General features: G+C 44.6%; 2 protein-coding genes across 6 annotated transcripts in view; one reads left to right on the top strand and one right to left on the bottom strand.

Moving 5' to 3' along the window:
• The first annotated feature begins 199 nt into the window (after nt 1-199).
• On the top strand, nt 200-1316 carry TMEM186 (transmembrane protein 186). The gene is made up of 2 exons (XM_054391269.1): nt 200-223; nt 410-1316. The coding sequence occupies exons 1-2, from the start codon at nt 200-202 to the stop codon at nt 1157-1159; spliced, it is 774 nt and encodes a 257-aa protein (XP_054247244.1). The 3' UTR covers nt 1160-1316.
• Nucleotides 1317-5259: 3943 nt separating this feature from the next.
• ABAT (4-aminobutyrate aminotransferase) overlaps nt 5260-16788 on the bottom strand; it is a 32075-nt gene continuing 20546 nt past the window's right edge. For 2 of the 5 annotated variants that reach the window (XM_054390854.1, XM_054390855.1), the window contains exons 6-15: nt 13824-13904; nt 13249-13341; nt 12812-12874; nt 11129-11192; nt 10321-10469; nt 8713-8850; nt 8140-8307; nt 7292-7438; nt 6575-6686; nt 5260-5381 (exon numbers count right to left, since the gene is read on the bottom strand). In XM_054390854.1, coding sequence (XP_054246829.1) covers nt 5260-5381; nt 6575-6686; nt 7292-7438; nt 8140-8307; nt 8713-8850; nt 10321-10469; nt 11129-11192; nt 12812-12874; nt 13249-13341; nt 13824-13904 — 1137 coding nt within the window. The remainder of the gene's footprint in view (nt 5382-6574; nt 6687-7291; nt 7439-8139; nt 8308-8712; nt 8851-10320; nt 10470-11128; nt 11193-12811; nt 12875-13248; nt 13342-13823; nt 13905-16788) is intronic. The other 3 variants (XM_054390856.1, XM_054390857.1, XM_054390858.1) reach the window with 3 other exon arrangements.

Here is a 16788-nt window from a genome sequence, read left to right as displayed (position 1 = left end):
CCTCTTTCCGTGTTGCTCTCCCCTTCATCATGCTCTGTCCACTTCTCCTGTTTCCCAGGAAGTGCTCTTTGCGCGGTTATTTAACACGTAAATGGTTTCACCGGCTGGCAGCCCCAGGTGCTCTCACCCTCTTTGCTTAGCAGCAGCCTGTAGTGCTGGTGCTCTCCCTTGGACTCTGCTCAAAGTGGGAGGCAATAGGATGGGGGCTATAACGATCTGTCCCGTAAACTAATGCTGGCATCAGAAGTATTTTCCCTCTTCACCTGCAAGGAGGGAGGTGAATGTGAATACCAGAACCAGTTTTAAATGTAAGGTTATGGTGAGCTGGAGCTTATGCTTTCTGTCTTTAGGTAGCCAAGGAACAGTCTGAGGTAATCAAATGATGACCTGTGGGAATGTTTCCTTATAGGCTAGGCTCTGCCGGATTAGGACTAAAGTCTGCATGGCACCATCTTTTGGGAGATGTCTGCAAAATGAGCTCTGGACAAGGTCATGGAAGAAGGAAGATGCTCACCCACCCTGGTTTTTGGGTCCAAGGGAGTGTTTACAGTCACTAAAGCAGCGAGTTAAAGGTGCCAGTAGTTATCATGGGAGACAGCAAGAGCCAGCTGTGTGTCTGTGCCATTCAGCCCCTGCTGCTGTGGTCCAACAGACTGCTGTGGAGCAGAAGACAGAAGAGTTCAAGCTGGTATACAGGTTTCCAGGGATTAAATACTGCAGGGTGCTGTCCAGATTGAAGCTGTTGCAGACTGCCACCACCATGGTCATGCTGCCACCCATCACCTACCTCTATTTGCAGGACCAGGTTTCTCAGAGCGTCCTCTTGTACACAAGTGGAATTGCACTCTTTGCTGGTGCCATGCTGTACACTATGAGCTACTTTTTGAGACGAATCATTGGATTCATCTACTTAAATGAAAGTGGCCAGACTGTCAGAGTGGCTCACCTGACCTTCTGGGGAAGGCGGAATGACGTTTACTGCCCCAAAGAGACAGTGGTGCCTTTGGATGAAGTTGGAGACAGCAAGGGGGAGCTGCTGCTGCAGTTCAAACGGTATAATAGCAGAGATATTTTGTATTTCACCATTAAGTATGGACAAATTGTAGACAGACAAAAGTTTACTCAAATATTTGGAGAACTTGAGCGATACAGCAGCTAATTTCCAGTAGCTTTTCTTGCTGTGTGTTCATTGTGCGTACTCTTCTGTGAAGTTTAACTGGTTGGCCTGACTGATGTTCTTGTGTCATTTTCCTGTGCATAGCCTGCTGGTAAGGGCACTGTGCAGGAAGTAAAGAACAATCCACTGCATTCAGTGTCTTGGCAGCTCGTTCAAGGTGTGAGCAGCATCTTCCATGTGGGATACAGGGATGTGTGTGGTGCTCTGTCACCAGTGGTTCTAAGCCCAAACTGTCCTCCTGGGAACCTGCAGGAGGCTGAAGTAGTGATGCTGACCATGACTGTTTCAACTAGCCTCTTGGGTGCTTTTGAAACAGGAAAACTCTTGAAGTGAAAGGCAGTAACTACCAGAGCATCCTCACTTTACAGCCATTGTTTCTTTTAGTGAGCTTTAGGTTGCCTGGGAAGGCTCTTGGAGTTAAAACTTTTCCTACATACACATGATCTGTGTATGTATGTGCTGGATGCCAGATACAGGCTGGTGCAGGAGTGAATGAAACTCAGGTAGCTGGAAAGAACAAGGCACAATACTACATGAGGTGTCTGCAGTCTCTTGGCAAGGTCTTTCAGGATGGGGTAATAAAATTGGGCAAAACAAGGGTGAATGTCACAAAACATAGGGGCAGCTCAGTGACAAGGGTAAGTTAAAGACTTGGGCAGCATTTAAGGAGCCTCTCATAGGAATCAAGGAACAACACACCTAAGCTATTACGCTGTGAGTTACAGGGACAGTCTGTGACATCCTATTCAGTTTGGGTCCTGATGATGACCTGAAAACGTGGAACCACTCATCCTTCATGTCTGTGTTTGTTTCCTTTGCATTAATCACCCCTAGCCAGTGCTGTAATACCTGAGCTGCAAAACTTTCAGGAGACCTTACAGAAATTATCTTATCCTGTGTGAATTAAGCAGTCTTCTGTGAAGGTTACTTTATAGCCTGGGAGCCAAGTTAACTCCTTCAGCTGCTTTTCCAGCTGTTACTTCATTTGAAACTGGCCAATAAACTGACTGTCACCAATAGAGAACTGTGGGGAGTGGTCTTTGCCCTGTTTCTCAGTCACACATACTGAACCTCCTGTGTCACTGGATCAGCAGATGCAGGTAAGTACAATGGCCACTGAAGTGCCTGCCTAACCCTGATTTACTGTCTGTTAAACTTTGCCTCATGGGGGCTCAGTTATTTTACATTTTGGCTGATACTGTGTGGTACAGCAATGTCAGAAGGAAAAGAGAAGTGGCCCTTGGCTTAAACACCATGGCAGCAACACAGAGTGGGGCTGTATGCAGACCCTGTGGGTTTTATAGAATCACAGAATGGTCTGGGTTGGAAGGGAGCTCTGAAGGTCATCTAGTCCAACCCCCTCTGCACTCAGCAGGGGCATCCTCAACTGGATCAGGTTGCCAGGAGCCCTGTCGAGCCTCACCATGAATATCTCTAGGGATGGGGCCCCAACCACCTCCCCGGGCAACCAGTTCCAGTGTTCCACCACCCTCAGTAAAGAACCTGTTCCTAACGTCCAGTCTAAATCTCCTTTAGTTTGAAACCATTGCCCCTTGTCCTGTCACTGTAGGCCTTTGTAAACAGTCTCCATCCTTTTTGTAGGACCCTTTCAGGTACTGGAAGGAAGGCTGCTATTAGGTCCCCCCAGAGCCTTCTCTTCTCCAAGCTGAACAACCCCAGCTCCCTCAGCCTGTCCTCATAGCAGAGGAGCATTTTCGTGGCCCTCCTCTGGACCTGTTCTATTAGCTCCGTGTCCTTCCTGTATTAAGGGCTCCAGACCTGGATGCAGTACTCCAGGTGAGGTCTCACCAGAGCAAAGTGGCAGAATCACCTCTCTGGATCTGCTGGCAGCACATCTTTTGATGCAGCCCAGGAGGTGATTTGCCTTCTGGGCTGCAAGTGCAGTGCCTGCTCGTGTTCAGCTTCTCATCCATCAGCACCCCCAAGACCTTTTCCACAGGGCTGCTTCCTTTTGGAGTCTTACCTTCACAAGAACATACTCAGTATGCACTGATGATTCAGTTTAGGTGTGTACTAAGTGTAAAATAAAAAAACCCTGGAGAAGTTCAATTATAAATATTTTATTTAAGAATATTGATTACACATGAGATGTCATTTGTTATGGTCTGTGTACAGTTACTACTTACACCATCAAGTGTAGTTAAGTATTTGTTTAAACATTTATTTGGCACTGTCCACAGTATGCTGTAAACAATATGAACTTTGTATGCTTTAGCTGCAGTGCTTTGTAAGTATTCTCTAACATGATTTCATCAACATGTTGTACACAATTATACAGTTACTGAGTGTCAGTAAAAATTATAAAAACACCTAGAGTATTCATAATAAAAGTGAAGATGTGGTAAGACTTCAAATTACTGGACCCTTTCTCCTGTAAAAGTACAAGACTTACTAGAGACACTTACTAAAACTACTGCACTGATATGTTGAACAAACTAATTCCCAAATTGCTGTCAAATACAGTTCTCAGTTGAATGTTCTTCTTGCTGATAGTACACTTAGGAGGACAGTGATGACAAGGAGGTTGTGTTGCACACCAGCTTACTGGGCCTCCCCCCCTGATTTCTACAACCTCTGTTCAAAAACTTGCTCAGGTTCTGACCAGCTGGTACCAGAATTGTGGTTTCTGCAGAGAGGTTTACAGAAATCCTGTTATTTTTAAGCTAGAAGTGAGTACTTGAGCTTCCCAGTACCAGCACCCAAAAAAAGAAAATGGGAGACCCATGATTAACACCTCACAAAGCAGGTAAGAAACCTTTCATGTTTTGGCAGCTGTATTGAAATGTAAATCTTTAACTCCTCTTTTACTATGTACTTAAATTGTGGTCAGGTCTAGTAGAGCAGCTCTGAAGTCCACAGTGGTCCCCTGATTTTTTGGTACACAACATGAAGTTAAACTTGGAAAGAAAAAAATACAGATGCTAGCTAGCCAAGAATAAAAGGAAAAATAAAAGGCACCAGACATAGTTCAAGTCAGCCTAAAGCAAACAGCAGAGTATGCAGTAGCGAGCCAGCCAGAACAGTGCTCTGGAGAAAAAAAAAATAATCAATGGACTGTAGACACTTCTTGATCCTGTGGCTTTTCAGGGGATCTCTGAAGAGTCAGTGACTTAGAATAAACTTTGAGAAGAAAAATAGAACTAGTTTGCACCATGACTGTGCACTGATGTCAGGTGATGGCCAAGATCAAGCAGTTCTACTGCAGTTTTACAAAATACCCCAAGTATTGATATGGAGCTGGTAAGAGAGATGAATGGCTAGCTTGTGTCCTGGGCAGCTGGGGAAAGAGCTCAATTCATTCTAGACTGCTGGCAGAGGTGGGAGTAATGTGCTTCACATGATGCTCCAAGCTTTGCCAAATTACATACCTCAGGGTATAGTTTTCTCTGTATGTCTCCTTGTAAGAGAAGTCAGAGTTTCTAAATCCAAGATGAGGAAGGAATTACAAGTACTTGAATTCCCCTCGGAGCACTGGCCAGTGGCTGAGGGCACTATGTGTAGCCTGGGCACAGAGCAGCTGATGGCATCCTGAGCCAGCTGCTGTGGCAGATGTCTATGTTCAAGGGAAGAAAGCTGGAACTCACTCTGTGAGGTGCTGTACTTGGCAGTGGTGGAAAGCAAGAGCTTTCCTTGAAACACTGATTTTATTCCAGCTACCATTAGAGAATGGCACTATATGGCAGGCATGTGGCTTTAAAGGCTACGCCCTACTGGTGACTGCTTCTGGACACAAACCTACTGGGATTACCTGTGAAAACAGACCATACCAGGGCCAGGAACATTGAGAGGACTCTGCAGTTAATGTGGCCCAAGCCAGAAGGTGGAGGGCCACAGCTTCTAGAAACGCACAGTGTGGGACAGCTGCATGTACCTGCTGGTGACCAGTACCAATGCTCTGCCTGGGTCGAGTTTGCATGGAGCAGCTTGCCTTGGTTGGGCAGGATTACAGACTGAACACAAACTCCAGTTTATGACTTTACACTTATCTTGTAAGTAGAGAAGACATGAATTAATGCAAACTAAATTCATAATCAGCTGTTCAGTGCAAGAGAACTGCTTTTTTACTTGAAGTTTGCTAGGATGTCACTGAAAATGTTCAGAAAGAGGTGTGCATGGTGGTCCTTGAAGATCAGTGTTGGACGGAAGCGAATGGATCTGTCACCACAGCCTCCCAGCACAACACCTACAACAAGAATAGAACAGGTTCCTGTGTCCATCTGCCACACAGCCAGGAAATGCAGGTCTCTGAATGAGGTTCATCTCATTTGATGACCAACAGCAGCTCCCCAAGTCACTGCTGACTGATACCACACAATCAGTGGAGCAAAGGGGCTTCAGGCATCAACTCAGAAGACACTGCAGGTATCTTCTGCAGGCCTGTAGGTGTTCTGTAAAACACCTGGAATGTTGGGAATAATCCTAGCATCAGTGGAAACCATCCAGTGCTCTGAGACTTGAGAGCTCCAATGCTCTACTGGTTAAGTAACTCAAAGCCAGAACAAGACGCAGAAGGTTTCATTGCAATTTTGATTTTTAAATTACTTCCTTTTTAGTTATGAAAAGTTAAAATCTCAGTGCTGGCAAACTTCCTCCTGCAGTACTTCTTTTTTTTTTTTTACCCCCTCAAATGAATCCTTTCAAATGTTTGTAGGCAACAAAAATCCATACTGCTGAGCTGAGCTTACTGTGCCTCCAAGCATAGCTTTGGTTTTACCACGCAACAAACCCCTCCCTGCTGGCTTAGTTTCCAAGAACAAAAATTACCACACAACAAACCCCTCCCTGCTGGCTTAGTTTCCAAGAACAAAAATTATCAAGTCTTTTACACTCTAACGTGTTGGCTTCACAACATTTTAGCTGCATCAAAAGCTGACTTAACAGCAAAACCTGAGAGTAGCAAACCTGGGGGTCACACACAGTTAAATTCAAGGAGAATGTTAGGCTTCAGGTCCCTCCTGATACCTGCACTTGCCTACAGCTGGGCAAAACTTGTCTTGTCAAAGGGGGATGCAGCTGTAGAACTGTGCCCATTTTAGGTAACTCATTCCATAAAATGCATAGTTTTTATTCCTGTCTTTTCCTGAGTGACAGTTTTATTAACTTCCAATTCTCCTGACCTGTTTCTAGAAGCAAGCCATGCCTAGGTGCACCTGAGGTCACCACAAAGGAACAGGAAGTGATGCCACAACCTACAGAGCTGTAATGGTTTGCTGTCTGACAAGTATTTCCAGAGCAGTCTAAACACAGCTTTGTTCAGGATTTCACTTCTGTCATCTGATAGTAGTACACAAGCCATATGAAAAAGGAAAAATGAAAAGCATTGCAAATGGCACTGTTTGTCATGTGAAGCTAAGCCACACACACAGACTGTCTTACCTTTGTTTCTGGCTATTGTAATTAACTTGTTTCTAGTAGCATCATTGGGAGTGTCAAACGAACAGAATGTTCCTCTTCCTCTCACTCTGCTGATAAGATGGGGGTAACGAGCCTGTAAAGAAAGGTGAGGAAGCTCATGGCAGATGCTGCAACAGAGGGCACCTGGTGGCAAGCTCTGCTCTGCCAGGCCTTCTGCCACATGGAAATCCTGCTGCCGCCTCCGATCTGGTGGAGTGGAGCCACTGCACAGGCTGGATTTCCCACAGAACCTTGTCCTGGTCACCCCTTCTGACAAAGGTCTGAACAGAGCCCAACAGGAGGCATGTTCCTTCTTCACAAAGCAGATAAACCTCTGAGCAGGAAGTGAAAGTGAATTTGCAGCCCCGAGTTGGACCAAATAAAATCTTGGAACCTCCTGAAGTAAGCATAAAGCACCTTGCATCTTAAATGCACTCCAGGAAAACCTGAGCATAAATAGTCTGGGATGGGGCTAGAAACCAGCTCATTCTTACACTGCACTAAGGCACTTCCTAGGATTATCTGCTTCACTTATTGTCAGACAAAATCCTCATCTTTATCAAAGCAGCCTTTTTTTGGGATAGTAGTTGTTCTTTTCTGGCCCTCCAAAGTATGGAGTTCTTCAGTCCAAGAGTTTAAATGGGATGTCAGGTCCTACCTGCAGAGCACATTTCACCTGTAATCCTTGCCTAGGTTTACCTGTAAATCCAGCAGCCCAGTCAGCAGTGCTTTCCCAGCATGGGTTGCATTGTTTAGAAGGTCCTCTGTTTTAATAACCTTAATGACTTCAGCAAGCATAAGGTTCTTGGATGGGTCTCCAAGCCAGGTATTAAAAATCCGGTAAGGCTAGGGTGAAAGGAGAGTTGTGGAACGTGTCAGCAGGCAAATCATTCTAATAAAGGAGGTCATCAAACTAGTAACACAAACACCTGGGGTATGAAAAAGCATGCACTAATCTCACCAACTCCCCCTTTTGTTGGAGCAGCAAAATAGAGCTGCTCCGCTGAGCAAAAAAAGGACATCTGCTAAATTTATGCTGAAGATAGGGTGCAGTCTGTCTTGGGACTCTGATACCTCTCAAACATGGCTATAGATGACATGGAGATCAGCATCATCTGAGTTTTACATGCAAGCTTAATGCTGTCTTTTTTTTTTTCTTTATTACATTTAAAATGTCATTAATGTGAAGAAGAACTCTTGCTGACAGAATCTGTAATGCTGACATACAAGCTCTGAAGATACCAAGTTGCCCTACGGAAAAAGTTGTCAGTTTGTGGTAGGACTTTGTGCTGAAGCTTAGTTCATTGGGCTAAACCCAGTTCTTCACTTCCTCCCACCAGCTTTAAGACCTTTGTGACTGGCAGCAACTGGAATAGAAGTGAACAAGTGACAACAACTTTTGGGTAAGTACAAAGCAAGTATCTGTGAAGTAGCAGCTCCATCTAGCTGACCCTGCACTACTGAAGGGCAGCTTGCCTCTTCTGTGGACATGGCAGTTCCTCAAGACTGGGTCACCAATTAGCACAAAGTTTCATTCTATATCTTACAGCATTTGGCCTGAACTCCTCCTTGTGGAAAAATCCTCCTGTCATCATCTTCTTGCTGAATGTTACCACATCAGCTGGGTCATCCAGGCCCCAGTGTTCGTGCGCCCAGAACTTCCCTGTGCAGCCACCTCCTGTCTGCACCTCATCCACCAAGAAGCCACAGCCATGCTGCAAAGACAGATGTAAGGATCAGGGAACATTTCCAAAACAAAAATACCTCCCCTAGAGAGCAGACAGATCCAAGCCAAGGGCATGCAACATCCCTCCTCCCTCCCTTCACTGCCCCCAGTGCTGTTTGCTGCACGTGAGATTTCCCAATGACACATTCAGCTGTTGCCCAGATTCACCACTGTACATGAACATTTCTAGAGGACACCTGAACATCTGGGAGGACTCTGGGTGGCATTTTGAAAGCCCCTGAGGGAAGAAGAATGTCTACTAATGTCTTAATGACCCCAGCTGCCACAAATGAGTCCTGTGAAGCTCTTGGAGTGCCTGGGGCAGGGGGAAGGCCTCTGGAAACAAGAAGAGGTATTCGGCTGCCACTGAGTGAACAGCGAAATGCTGCATTACCTTTCTGGCAATATCTCGTAGCTTTCTGAAGAAGTCATCTGAAGCATGGTTGTCCCCACCCTCTGACTGGATTGGTTCTACAATGATTCCAGCCACAATCTTCTTCTTTTTCCTGTACTTTACAATCAGGTCTTCCACCTGTAAACCCAGCAGGACATTCACACGTTTCCTCCAGAAAGATTAAATCTTAGCAACAGAACTTCAACTTTCCATAGACATTCCTGGCTAGAAAGGTGTCAGAAAGTGCAAGGAATTATCCAATCATTCCTAAAGCATTTAACACTGCCCTCATGTTCCTGAATATTGCCTAAGTTTAAATCCTATCCTAACCCACTGCAACTAGTCACAAATTTATCTACAATGGTGTGAAAGCTCTAGCGAATTTCAGCTGAGAGTATTGTGGCAACCACTGTAGCTTGCTATGCCCTTAGTCCACACCTAAGCTACACAGAAGAAAAACATTTTCTGTATCAGGAAACAAAACTCAGCTAATGTGTTAAAGGTGGTAATTTGGTAAATTTGCCTGTTCTAGTCACCTGCTTCAGACAGTTTAAAATTAATCAGATCATATAGTGCAGTAATCCTGTTGCTGATAAGAGGCTTACAGAGAAATGACCTTGTAGCACCAGTTGCTGTGAATCAGTGGTGGCACTTGTACTGGAAATGCCCCTCAGAGCTTTCAGGGCCCAGAACTGGTGCACGCTGTGTGTAGCACTGGTTTCCAAAAGCTGCCAGTAAGCCAGTCCACAGACTTTCACAGAAAGCACTGTGCCTTTTTTTTTTTCCTAAACAATGGCTTGAAGTCTGTGGTTTGATTTTATGCACCAGAATTTCCCCACCCCAAGCTATGGTGGAGCAAACACCAGGGAATCTGCTATGCTTTCTGTTTTCTCTTCAGTTATGCAGGTTTGAGTAAGACATCTTTTTGATCTCACTCTGCAGAGCCATCCTGAGTGCATTCAGCACACCACAGCCCTCTCCTCTCTAGTCATTAATGATGCTCCAGATCCTGCACTATTTCAGCTCCAGCCACAGGGCAGACTGGGCCTTGCTCCCCACTGCTGTCTCTCAAGAGTGAGTCCTTCTTGCAAGTGACAGATCCCAGATCCCTGTCAGCCCAAAAGGGAATCCAGTGGTCCTGGTACCTGGCAATGGGTTTCCTCTCTTATGCTCTATTCCTTTCTCATGGGCTCCGGAAGGCACAGAGCAGAGTCCCTGCCCACTCAACTCCCTGCAGCCACAGGTAGCTGGTGCCAGAAGGCTACCACAGAAAAGCTGAAAAAAACTGAAACAGAGCTGCAGGTTCTCCTTCAAAGGGCTACACACACTGTGCTCTCTCAGCCCATGTCCCTTTGCAAGGTGACAGAATGAACTGCTGCATGTGCAGTGTCACTTTGGTACAATTGATGTAGACTTCTAATTCACAGCAAGTTGGCTGTTCTGAGAGGCAGGGACAAACTTCTGACTCTCAACACCAGTGAATGCTGCTTCAAGCACATGCTGTTCCAATCCCTGAAAACACTCTGCTAGTGAAAAGCAGCTAATCCCACCAACACTATTCATTATTTCAGAACAGAAACAACAGAAAGCTGCCAGGGGATTTTTTACCTCCTCTAAACAACGGGCTTCTTCCTGTTGATTCTCTTTCACAAAGTCTTCCAGAGGATACTTTAGCCTTGGAAATGGAGCAATAGGCCAGTCCAGTGATGGAATGTCCAGTTTGTGAATCGCTTTAGAGTGAGTTGTAGCTAAGCAACCTAAACCCAAAAAAGCAAACATTAAAATAATATCTGTCTAGGAACAATACAGGAAAAAAGCTACCAAGAGGTGACAAATTGCCTGACACCTGCCTGACTGCAGAATTCTCTTCACTACTCTATGTTTTTACTACATTTTCTCAAACACTGGGCAATGGGATTTAGTCAAGCTCTAGCTTTTCAGCATCAATTTCCACATGCACTGTTCCAGAACAGGAAATCCTCTGTCAGTCTGAACAGGCTGCTCAGACAAGATGGGTTTCACCTTTCCAAAGACAACTGCTCAGAATTGCAGCAGTAACTTGTTTAGAAGAGGGACTGGATTGATACAAAATAGTAAAAGTGAGTGACATCTTGTTTGTGTATTATGGTAGTTCTACTGCAGGAGATAAATTTTTACTAGTATAGACAGAAACCCCTGCATTCAGAAAGAAAATAGAGACCTTCTGAAAATTAATTTTCAAAGCAGATGAAATTAATTCCCACTGTCACTCAACTATTCTGTTTCAGTACTGCTGGGGCTTCCAAGGCAAAGCTGCAGTGAACCACTGGTACTGTTTGCCTAAGGAAAGGAGCAGGCTTCAGAAATGACAGCGAGGTGACAGCAGTGGCTGAGGAGGGAAAGGGAAGGGAGATGCTGCTGGCACTGATTTTCTTACCCAGGGTCCTTCCGTGGAAGCTGCCCATGAAGGAGAGCATGGCGTAGTCAGGGCAGCCAGGGGGCTGCAAGCAGAGCAGAGCAGAGGGGACACTCAGCATGTGGTGCCATGGGCAGGTGGCACTGCCAGCCCTCAGCCCAGACACCAACCCGCAGCCAGATCACAGCAGGGGGACTGCAGCCAAGCTGCCGCCTCTCCAGGCATGCTGATCCTTGGCTCCTCAGCCCTCAGGCACCACAGATCCTTACAGTTACCCTCTGAAACACAGACACTGGTGCCCCCCAAAGCTGCCTCAAGGACAGCATCAATAGTAACGAGGACTTGGCCATTTCCTGTCTCACAGCCTCACTTCACTCTGAACTCCCCCCAAGGCTGAACATTCAGCACAACAGCCCCAAGCACAAGGGTACAGGGTGGCCGTGCCCAGGTGTGGCATCAGGGCTCCCCATGCCCTGTGCATTCCCAATGACTCTCTGTATCAACAATGAGAAGGAGCCATGACAAAAGGCATGCAGCTGTATCCTACCTGGAATTTTATAAAAGGATATACTTGGGCTAACCCTCCATGCTCCCTAAAAGTACAATTCTCTTTATGCCTGTCTCTTACCCTTCAAGAGAGAGGATTGTAACCACTTCCAACATTCTGTTTACCTCTTTAGCCTTGTAGCCCACATTCAGCTATAGAGTCAAAGCTCCAATATTTGTGACTGGATTCTGCAAGATCCCCCCCTCCAAAAGGGGGATGGAGGTGCACTTTCAAATCTGTCCCCTTTTAAGCTAGCTTAAAGAGGAATCCTAATGTTTAGCTAGCTACACCTGGATGAAAAGTGATCATTAGCTTTACAAGTCTTTGGTCATCTTATAAAATCCCTGCACCTTCAGGTCACAACGTGCCACCCTCTTATTTGTACTGGCACAGCCAGCAGCCTGGCCATGCTGTAAGGAACATCACAGAACTTAAAAAATAATTCTGAAGGCAGAACAAACCAAACCAAAACAGAACTAAACCGAAACAAAGCCTCCTGTAAGAACCCTCCCAATTTTAAAGCCAAATGAGTTTATTATTCCCATGTGAATGAACTGAATGCTCACCACTAAAGAAGTGCCAAAGATCAGGCTGGGATCAGCAGGTTATTACCTTCTAATGTGTTTGTCTCAAAGAAGAGATTAAATACTCTGTGTTCTGCTACTGTTGCCTAATAAGATTTGTGACTGGCAAAAGCCAAGACCACCCCAGTTGAATGTAAATAGTACTTCAGAGGTTTATCAGCTGCAGCTCCATTTCCTTATCCTGCCTGTTGTTAATATTTAGTCAGTCAAATTTTAACCAAGCCCTTTATCAGTTTTGAGCTATAAAATCACAACTTTGGAAAAAAAGACAATGAGAAGGTTTGTTGTTGTTATTTGTAAACTTTTCCACATATTAATATTCTCCAGGTACCCATCCATCATGTGGGCCCTTTTCTAGCAAATGGCATGTTGTGAAAAAAGGGAGATCTTCCCAAGATTCACAACTGGGAAGGATGCAAGAGAATACAAGCAGCAAGTCTTGGTATTTATTTGGAGCAGATTGTACTGCACCAAATACAAATTAAGATTCCACTTGTGAGACAGGAAAGCAAATTTTTCCTCCCAGTCTTCCCTGTAAAGGCTACTGCAGGTGTAGTAAAGAACAAATATTACCTGGTTAATCATGCAAGATTCCAGTTCCTCTTTTGTGACATTATTATGGCCTCTCTCCTTGTTCTGTAAAAGAAACCAAACAATCCCACAGCTACCTTTCCTGCAGCCCCAACCAATGCATTTTAGGCTGAATCACAAATTAGCAATGCTGCATTCCAAATTGAAGACACCGGTTGTGGCTTTTACAGACTGATGCAATCAGTGTTTTCTTAATTTCCTTTTCCTTATGACTTCTAAGCTTGTGTCAATATGAAGCAAAAGCTTAGAAGACAACTTTTTAATAAAGATTTTATACTAGATTGAATATAAATAACTGCATGAACAAGGCAAACTGCAGGTGCTACTTTGTTTAACAGTAACAGGTCTAACAAGGAATAAATACTCATTTCTATATCCAAACCTACCAAAAACCCCCAAAGACTTAGTATTTTACTCACTCTGTACCACATAAATATTGCTTTAAAGGCATTTTCATTAGAGCACGATCCACAGGCCATGGTGATCACCTGTGACAGGCCCTTAGGAGCCACCTGTCGAAGAAGACAGAAAATTACTCCCAAGTAATTGCACAAGTGTAGTGCAAAGTGAAGGTAACACTGATCATGAGCTTCAGTGTAATGGAGGACAGCTGTGCCTTGGATGAAGAAAGCCAATTTCAACTGCAGCTGACAGGGCTTGACTCAGTTTCAGTCCCAAGTATCTTCAAATTTAAGTCAAGACAAACACTTCCCCCACTATCTCTTGTGAAAGCACAGTGAACAGAGGTTAGTGGAAGTGTGTTTTCTCCTCAGTTCTTGAATCTAGAATGAAAGAGGCAGTATCTGTGCAGAGCAGGCATTCACCCTCTCACATTCAGCTGTCAGATCAGGGAAAAAGGTTTGATCATCTTACTTGCAGTGGGAAGGCAAACAGCCAACAGCTCATCTGTAATGGTCCCCATGAAGATCCCTAGTGTCCCTGGCTATACCTGAACACAGAACAGGGTAACTTGTCACTGCTATCTCAAACTTACTGATAAAAGAGATTCCTTCAGTTTCTCTGCAAAGTTCTCTGGAGGTAAAATCCCAAGGGCAGGTCTGTTGATAAAAGTGCTCTACAATGGCAAAGGAAGACAGATTAGGTTTTACTATCACATGAAAAATCTCATGTTGATGTCAAGGCAGTTACATTTTATTCTAATCACACATACCAGACAGAAATGTGCAGTCATGGCAAAAGGAGTTTTAAAACCAGAATTCTTTTCTCCATCTAGCCCCTTTCCCTGACATCAGCAGAACTGAATCTATGTTGATTCAAGAGCCTTGCTAAGTGGCTACAGGAACACAGCCTTCCCATACCTAAGTGGAGATTACTGAGAAGATGGAGGCAGGCTCCAGGCTCTTCAATGTGAAGGTGAGAAGCAGTGGGCAGAAATCAAAACACAAGAGGTAGTGACTTGGGTGTAAGGAAAAGCTTTTTCACCAAGAGAACAGCAAGGCAGTAGAACAGGTTGCCCAAAGAGGTGGTGCAGTCTCCCTCCCTGGAAGTTTACAAGACTGCAGATCGAGCCCTGAGAAACCAGGTCTGATCTCACAGCCAATCCTCTTTGAGCAGGAGGTTGGGAAAGAGACCTCCTGAGATCTCTTCCAACATTAGTTGTCCCATTGGTCCCATGAACTGGCCACATCAGGATTCACAGCTTTGGGAAAGCTCATTTTGGTGCCAATGAACAGCAGCTGGTGGGTATGCTGAGCCCACTGCTCACACAGGCAGCTCTGGAAACTTTCCCTCTGCCTCTCCAGTCTAGTAATGGAGATGAATTTGTCATGTTTGTGCAATTAATGTAAATTAAGTGTCAGGGATTACAACTGATTCACCATTGCTCTTAGTCTCTGTAGGTAATTTTATTTGATTCACAACGTGCTACTTTTTATTTTAAATTAAATTTGCTGAGAAAAGGACAAGCTCAATAAATCTGCCAACTGCAAAGCAGCATTATTTGCCCTTTTTTTGCTGCTTGTTTTTCCTGCTGTTGTACCAAGTCATTGCTGAAATTAAAGGCTGAGCTTCAATGGCTTAAATCTTTATGGATCTCCAGAGGGGACAGACTGCCTCCCCCCCAACATTCATATTTTCAGTGCAACTCAAGCTTGCACATTTATCAGCATCTTTCAGTCTTTTTCCTCAAAACAAGGACTCATTTATTCAGACGTGTGGACCACCACAAGAGCTGTGAGTGGTCACACTGTACCTGTAAGGATGTGCCACCAGCATTCCTAAAGAAACCCAAGTGTCACAGAAGGTATCCCAGAGCATGAGCTAGGACTTCCTAACTTGTAGAAGTCTGTTACTGCCAAACAGTGTTTGTTTTGACAGACTCAAGCTTAAAAAACACAACTAAGGCAGGCTGTTGCTGACAGATAAACACAGTTTTTTAGTATGCATGAGAAATCTCACTTGACTTTTTAATCTCAGTTTAGAAGTAAATTTTCATAGAAAGTTAGAGATAGGAGATCATAAATTTGTGTGAATTTGATTATGGGCTGTCACAGTCTGTTGGCAATGTTTGCCATTAAGCAGAGAAGTGTATTTTTCTTTTGTTGTTAATGAGATATTCAGTACTGAGGAAAAACAGAGCATCGACATCAAGCTGCTATGGTCTCAAATGAACAGATGCATTTTCTGTTCTTTATGGCTGCCTATAAAGAGGATATGTGGAGCATTACAAACCAACCAACCAAAAAAACCCTGCAGCAAACCCCTGATCCCATTGTTACCATGAGAGGAGGGCCCCAGCTCAGTGGGCATTGCTCGAGCAGAGTCCTTTCACAATAAAGTCAGTGCTTCACCTGCTGGCAGACACCAGCTCCTGTCTGCAGCAAGCTTTGCACAGTTCTGGCTCTTCACAGCTCTCTGGCCTTGGCACTGCAGAACTTCACTGCAAACTGCCATCCTGCCTGCACTGTGCCCAGGCTAAAGCCTGCGAGAAATCCTGAGTGCACACCTGGGCACCGAGGAGTTGGTTTGGTGCCACCCTCCCCACTGAGCCAGAGCTGGGTTCAGACATCAGAACAGGGCACTACTGACATCTTGGGTGCTCAAATATGGGAGGGGTTCTGGATGAACCATTCATTCTGGCCTTTGGAGGCACTGCCTTTTACTGCAATTTCCCCTTTCCCAGTGCACAAATTAGCCACTGCCACCTGGCAGTAGTTGTTTCTCAGTTTTGTTGGTTTGTTGGCTTTGGGCTTGGGATTTCTTTTTGTTTGTTTGCTGTTTGGGTTTTTTTTTGGTGGGTTTTGTTTATTTGTTTTTTTCTACAGTTTTACTTTGCCTGCTGCACTATAATGAAGGTATTGTTAACTCCTCAGAAATAATTTTGATGAGTTAACATAAGTATTTAGAAATATTAGTGCTGCTGTAATATCCAGATTGAGTCTGGCTAACTCCAGCTTTTCTAACCCTGGTGGTTTTTCAAAAGAACTGGAAGGGTTTCAGTTCTAGGGAAGGCAGAATATCTCATCCTGAAGAAATGAGAACTCCATGAAGCAAATCAGCTCAGGGAACTCAAATATCTACACTTATTTGACACTGGCTCAAGATTTACACTCTGCTGGGGGCAAGCCAGCAGGCTTTTTTGGAAGGGAAATGCAGGCATGAGAGAGCACTGGCTCACACTGAGCCTTGCAGGCAGCATAGACACCCCATTATTGGGTTGTAGGAGCACTGTTTCAAGTCACTGAAGACAGCAAAACCAAGAGGGATCTACTGATGGGCACTCAAAAGCCAGTGAGCTCAGTTTATCCACATACTACATGTATAAGCTATTATGCCAAAAAAGTGACTGTTAAAGCGCACAAAATCATTACGGAATCCAAAGCTTCTGTCCATGCCGTAGTAAAATGAAGCCCAAAATAGAATGCAGCTTCATTTCACCAATTTCCATAACTCACTCCAGGTTACTTCCAGTACAATGTCAGAAGAAACAGGAAAAGACT

Source organism: Indicator indicator, chromosome 22 (genome assembly GCF_027791375.1).
Source record: "Indicator indicator isolate 239-I01 chromosome 22, UM_Iind_1.1, whole genome shotgun sequence".
In the NCBI taxonomy this organism is placed as follows: Eukaryota; Metazoa; Chordata; class Aves; order Piciformes; family Indicatoridae; genus Indicator; species Indicator indicator.
The sequence above is the reverse complement of the archived record's forward strand: the minus strand, read 5'-3'. Positions and strand labels throughout refer to the sequence as shown.